This window comes from Merops nubicus, unplaced genomic scaffold (genome assembly GCF_000691845.1).
Source record: "Merops nubicus isolate BGI_N331 unplaced genomic scaffold, ASM69184v1 Scaffold53373, whole genome shotgun sequence".
NCBI lineage: Eukaryota > Metazoa > Chordata > Aves > Coraciiformes > Meropidae > Merops > Merops nubicus.
Window position 1 is genome coordinate 1 of NW_008599285.1, and position 6,679 is coordinate 6,679.

General features: G+C 43.8%; 1 protein-coding gene across 1 annotated transcript; it reads left to right on the plus strand.

Annotated features, from left to right (window-relative positions):
- Window positions 1-2,452: 2,452 nt before the first annotated feature.
- On the plus strand, window positions 2,453-6,350 carry LOC103770048 (chromosome unknown open reading frame, human C1orf131; the record flags this gene model as incomplete). The annotated part of the gene is made up of 5 exons (XM_008937296.1): window positions 2,453-2,509; window positions 3,636-3,731; window positions 4,440-4,526; window positions 5,519-5,568; window positions 6,221-6,350. Coding segments are annotated over 5 exons (420 nt in total), but the record flags the coding sequence as incomplete, so codon positions are not given.
- Between the last annotated feature and the right edge of the window lie 329 nt (window positions 6,351-6,679).

Here is a 6,679-nt window from a genome sequence, read left to right on the forward strand (position 1 = left end):
AGCCACCGGCGGAGCCCAGGTAGGCCGGGCGGGCGTGCCGCCAGCCCCGGGCGGGAGCCTCCCTGTAACGGAGTGGGCGGTGGCAGTTAAAGCCGATCCCAACCCTCCGCATGGCCTTTCCTGTCTGACACCGTAAATTGTGAGATACCTTCCGTAATTCCCCCTCCCGTGCCTCGTTTCTTCCCTCTTGCCTGGAAATCCGGGATCCTTCGAGGGTTTGTTCTCAGCTTGATGGCGTCCAGCCTGAATTCCAACAGGGCTGCCGGCAGGAGCAGGCTGAAGCAGGGGTGGGGGCAGGACGACTTTTTGCAGTTTCAGAAGATCTCTGGCTAAGTACCCTATATTTGAAATAGATCTCTTCCAATTAAACAAATTCTTTGTGCAGACAGGACTGCCAATACGGGAAGAAAAACTGGAACAGGAAGCGAAGCCTTTTGGCTACTTTTGTGCCCAGGCACTCTCTGTACTGCTCTGTTATTGTCAGTAGGTGTGGATGTGAGGTGCCAAAGCTTTCTACTCTTCTCTGGCATCACAGCAACACCTGACTGTTCACAAGCAACACGTGTCTTGGAGGATCGATATAGGGAAGGCAAGACAGCATTAGATCTCAGTCCTCTGGCTTGGTTTGTTGGTCATAAATTCCCTTGTGCTACCAAAAAGTGTAGGTGAGTTGCCTCAACAGAGAGGACTGGATAGGCTTGGTGGATGCCTAGCTACCTTCCATGCCAAGCAGAGGGTTCCTTGCTGGTTGATTGGTTTCCAGATTTTGTAGCTCCTCTGGTTGTTTTCTTTGAGTCGTGTTTATGGCCATAACATCAGAAGCCCAATTCTAAAATAAGCTCAGATGGGCCAACATGTGGCTGTCTTGAATTCAGACTTACTGGTGTCTGGGGCTTGAGTGCTTGGAACTGGGAAGGTCAAGAGACTTGACTAAGCAGTTGGTTGAACCCATAAACTTCTGTGCTTTTCCGGAAGGTGATCCTCTAAAAATTGCCCTAGATGCTAATTTTCTTATGCTTTATACAGCTTACTTTTTTCTGCCTGAAAAGACTTACATTAGGCTTGTTAGTGAAAGGCACTGAAAATAACCAGGTTTATTTGTGGCTGAAATAAGACGATTTTATATAGAAGCTTTTGCAGAGTTGAGAGAAGTTTGGGGCTGGCTCTGCTGGATGCAGAGGGAAGCCCTGGTGTAACCCTGGGACCTGAACCTGTGACTCAGCATCCCAGAGACTGAAAAGGAAATGCATTAAAAGTGTTCAGGTTCCAGTTTAATATTTTACATAGTACCCTTGCCTCTTTAGAGGGGATAGTGTCCACGAGAGCAAACGGGGAAAGATGCTGCTCTTGAGCAGACTGCAGTGTCCCTGCTGCCGGCCTGCATTGGCACACTTGGGAGTGGGCAGGGCATCCTCTCAGGGAGATGGCTTCACACATCCTCCCTGAAATCAGGAGTCAAAGGCAATCTGAGATAACCCTGGGAGATTCGTTACTGGGGTGTCCCGTGTGGGGCGCTCCCATCGCGAGCAGGCACGGAGCATTCCCTGGGCATCCTGCACTGCTTTTTCTCCCTAGGATACGGTCTGTCTCCCTTGGAGAGTTCCCCTCCAGACGGAGAACAGCTGATGGGAGGTCTCTGTGTGAGTGGCAGAGTAGAAAAGATGTAGTTTTCACTGACCTCACTTTGAGCAAGCAGTTTCTTTAAACAGTACTGGGTGGGCTCTGCCGTGTGCTGCCGGGGCGTCCTCTGGAGCCGCTTCTCTTGCAGGAGTTAAGCTGGATATGTGCACTGAGATGTGTCCCTGCAGTTGTGAGTTAAGCTTGTTCTGTGTGTTGCCACCAGCTACTGGTACGTGTGCTATTACCACTGTGCTCTCTGTCTCAAACTGACTAAAAGTTTGTGTCCTGTCCTGCATTAGCAGTTTGGTATGGATTTGGAAATGAAAATGCACGTAACGCATAGCTCACATGTGGCACTTGCTGGCTTATAAAATGTAATTGATACTTGAATTTATAAAAATTAATTGCAGCTATTAATATCTTTCTGAATTACAAAACTCTCTTTAAGTGTTAGTAGATGATCCAGACCCGCCTACAGCCTCCACCCTCCCTCCACACCCCCTTATGGTTGGGCACGATGATCTTGAAGGTCTTTTCCAGCCTAAGTGATTCCATGATTCTGTATGTGCTGTGCTATAATGGTACTGTGTAAATTGTGCAAGGTTGTTCAGTAAGACCCTATAATACCTACATCTTTTAAATGCCATTGAGAATGTCTCTTTTATTACATGAATTTGTTAAAGTTAGAAAAAGATACTGCTGGAAAGATGTATGCTCTTCCCTACAACTCCTTGTACATTTCACTGTTTTCCAAAAAAAAAAAAAATCACTATCTGCATTTAAACTGGTCTTACTTGTTATATTAATTTGAAATGTTTTTGTTTGCTTATAGACCAAAATAGTGGATGAAGAGAAAAACGTGAAAAAACAAGAATTTAACTTTGAAAAAGTAAGTCAGCATGACCTATTTAATCTCACTATTTTAGTGTGTAGGTATGTCTATTGATATCTTTGGGAAAGCTACAGTGGGACTGATGGGAAACAGTTCCAGAAAAGGCTCTCTCATGTAGGTGAGGATTTCCTAACAGGTAATTCTGGCTGCATGCCATGCCACAGGATAACAGGCTGGCTGTTGCCAACTGTTCTGTGTGAGGAGAGGAATGGTCCAACTCTGGCCTTTCTTTCTAATCTTTCAATGAGAATTTTGGGAGGATCATTGTATGTTAGCTGTGTCAGTAACCATAATGTTTAGCTTAATTCTTTCAGGCCCATGGTATTCACCTTGGATTTCTGATCCCATGTGGGAGGGACAAAACGTGTGTTGGCATCTAGTTTTCAAACAGCAGATGACTTTTATGTATTTGTCTTTTCTCATCTCTTCTTATACATGTGTAACTAGCACTGGCCTTAGAATCATAGAATGTTTTGGCTGGAAGGGAGTTAGATACTGATTCATTTACAGGTCTGTGCAAGTTATTTTATGTGCCTGATATCTGCTCATGGACATGCTCTGATCAAGTGAAATCTCTCACTGGAGGTTCTTTGTGGAGCTTTGTACTGCTCAGGACAGTGAGGATTTAACCACTGATTTAAAAAAGATTATGAATTCACTGCTGTTTTTGCCAGAGTACTGTACAGTGTCAACTATACATACATGTATAGTCAAACTGCTTTCACCATCTCCCCATCCTTGGTTTTCACTGGTCAAGTTCTCAGCAGCCAAGGAATGAGAACACTGTAAACATTGGGTGTTGTGGGTAGGACATTTAATTGTTCTTCATTGTGCAGCATAACATGATCTATTTTTACATAGAGAAGTCCATTTTGTGTGTTGTTTCATGTGAAATGAGGAGAATCAAAAATTGTCCCCCTGACAGTCCACACTATCCAGAGATTAGATGGACAGTGGTCAGCTGTTCTGTAGTATAGCTACAGACTCAGTTTGATTTTATAGCTGATCTGAGGTATTAGACAGGGTTTCTTTGGGAGTATGACTTTCTTGTGGTCTGTCAAGTGATATTTTACAACAGGTTGGGCAAATTATGAAATGCTGGCAGCTTCCTCTCATGTTGTAGGCTCGTCTGGAAGTGCACAAGTTTGGGATCACTGGCTACAACAAGCAGGAGCAGCGCGTATGGGAACAGGAGCGTGCTGTCATGCTGGGGGCCAAGGTAATCAGTGCTTGCTCTGTGCTGGGCAGTCACCCAGCTCTGACAGTGCAGGAAGGTGGTAAAAAATACTGTGGGGTTTTGGTACCACTTTCTTAAAACACAAGATCCTCTGCCCTGGCCCTTCTCCCACTTTTACGTTTTTTTTTTGTTGTTGTTTACATTCTCCTTACATTTTCTATTCCATCTTTTCTGTTTTCTGTAGACATTTGGAAAAAGAGTGTAGTTGTGTTACTAGAGTTGTTGTATATGTGAAATATGACTGATTGGGGTGGAAAACAACTTCTACACATTTTTAATCAGGCCATTCAAAACTAAATTGTTGGAGGGAGGGATGGACTTGCTTTTTAAAGCTTCAGTCTCCCAGTGAGTTAAAGATGGAGAAAACTTTTTAGTTTTATCATCAGTAATATAAAAGACAAAAAATATAGGTCTTTGGGGGTGGGGTATGTGTTTTCTTTCTTGCTCAGTGTGCCTGTGGGTAGGACTGATAGAGCATAAACTTTCCTCTTTACTGTCTCCACCAAGAAACAGTTTCTGTGTGTCTACCGTACATCTCTTAAGTCCCTTCCTCTCACCTGAAAGGAAATAAGCCATTTCTGATTTTTCCCCACCACCACCTGAAAAATATTGTCCTTGCAAGTGCATGAATATTTTTATGAACCTATTTGAAAATTTCACCAGTGGTCTCCCTCCCAATCTTGATTGCAGCCCCCCAAAAAGGAACATGTGAACTACAAGACTTACCAAGAGAAAATGAAAGAGAAAAAAACAGTGAAGGATGACGATAAGGGAAAGGTTAGTGTGAAAATTTCTGTATAAAAAGGCAGCATGTAAGAGCTAGCCCAAGAGCCTGACAGGTAACGCCTCGGGTGCAGGTGGAGTGCCCGAGTTTGACACCTGCTGCTCCCTGTGGAATGAGCTCCTGGCTCCAGCAGGACTAATCTTGGCAGTTAAAACTGGTTGTGCACAGTATGAAGGGCACAAGAGTTAATCATGTGTTGTGGTGGGTTTCACTGCCTCATCTTTTGAGGCGGATAGACTGATGACACAAAATTAGCATGTTGGGCTTGCTTTTTTTTTCCTTGCCTCTTAAAGGAAAAATTATTGCCTTCAATTAGAGTTTGTTGCATGTTGTCTAACCACAGAGAGCCGGATCTTCAGCTGGTTTTATATCAGCACAATTCCATCTAGGATCTTGCTCATTTAAAGTGAGGTTGAGGATTCTGTTGTTCAGATGGCACGGCCCATCTGGCTCCAAGCCTACTCCCTGCATCCCTATGGAGTCTTCTCGTGTAGGTGGGAACAGGCTGCAGGGCGGGTAATTGCTCTACCAGCCTGTTTCCTGCCACCCTCTTTCTCAGAGCTACTTCCCCTGCATCCAGGGCATGGCCAGACTCAGCTGAGCCCTGTTCTTGACAGATATGTTCAGTCAGTGTCTAGGCACACCTGCCTGGTGGCAAGTCCGCGTCTTTTGACGCAAGGATCTCTCACATGCCCAAGGAGCGAGCCTGTCCCCATGTGGCTGGATTTGTGCCTTCTCACATGGCAGGGGCAGCATGCTGGCCATGAGAAGGTTGTCCTGCCCCTCAGGTGACAGGAAGGGCTCTGGGCACTCCCAGCCCTGCCTCTGTAATGCGTTGCATCACTTGGCCTGTCAGGAGGTTTCCCAACCTGCTTTAAATGCCTGCAGCTCTGTGAAGCAAATACGACCGCAGGTTTTCTGTTCAGATGTTTTCAGCTAAGATGCTCTGCTCCTTTTCCACTAAAATACCTGTTTTTAAAAACAGGAACATAAAGGTGATTCTCTGAAGAAGAAGAAGAAAGGGCAGAAGGACAGGTGAGCCATTTTTAATGTGGTTAAAGTTAACATGCTTTGGTGTAGCCTCCCCTGTATATCTCCCTTACATAACTGCACAGTCTTGTACCAAAAGTTGTGTAGATCACAGCGGAAGGAACTCCAGCTGCAGAAGATCTCAGTCACAGAGTGGCCATGTTGCTCTGTATCTAGCAGTTTCAGAGGCTGTAGTTACACAGCTTAACTGAAGATATGTCAGTTCTGCCCTGTAGTGTCTAAGACTGCAGCTGAAGGTGAGTTGGACGGAAATCCCTGTGTGCAGACCCGGGATATGCCACTTAATCTGAGCATTTCCCTAAAACATAATTTCTGCAAAAAACACAAGCTACAGTAAACAGAGGCTTGAAAGGTGAAGTGGCATTCTTAATCCTAGTGTAGCAGTGTCACTGAAATGTACTTTTTACCATCTTTCTCTGACCAAGTCTTTGTGTTTTTAAACTTTTAAAAATGTAATTCTTCTGTAATGTGCAGCAAATTTTGAATGGTTGCACAGATAGTAAATGTTCTGGGGTTGTTACCTGCTATGATTTTTATGTTGCATAATACCAAACATTGATTGCATAAATAGGAGATATACTAAGTGTTTTCATGAGTTTCTGTTGTTTATATTTTTTTTCCCCTCATCCTATTTCAGGAAGGCCAAAAGGAAGAAATCGGTGCCTAGCATTTGGCCTGCAGGACAAGTTGGAAAATTCAGAGATGGGACCTTGATTTTGCAGAGCTATGATATAAAGAGAATTAAATCATCTAAAGTTATCAAATGAACTTGTGATACAGAGTGAAGGAAACAATATGCACAAGACAGAATTCACGTTGCTGCCAACACAGACTTACAGAGCCTCTCACCTTCCCACCATATCTGAATTTTTTGTTTATCTTATTTGTTGGTTGCAGGATATTCTGTATTCCATTCTGCCTTGGGAAGAGTGTGAGAACTTACCATTTTAAAATAAAAGTAAGACTTTTTATTAAGGATGTTATGCAGGCTAGTTTTATTTGTCAATACAGGCTAAAGGAAGCCTCTCACTTTCTAGAATCAGCTTACTGTCTGATCAGTATAATGCTTATATAAGTATATATAATTTATAAGTAA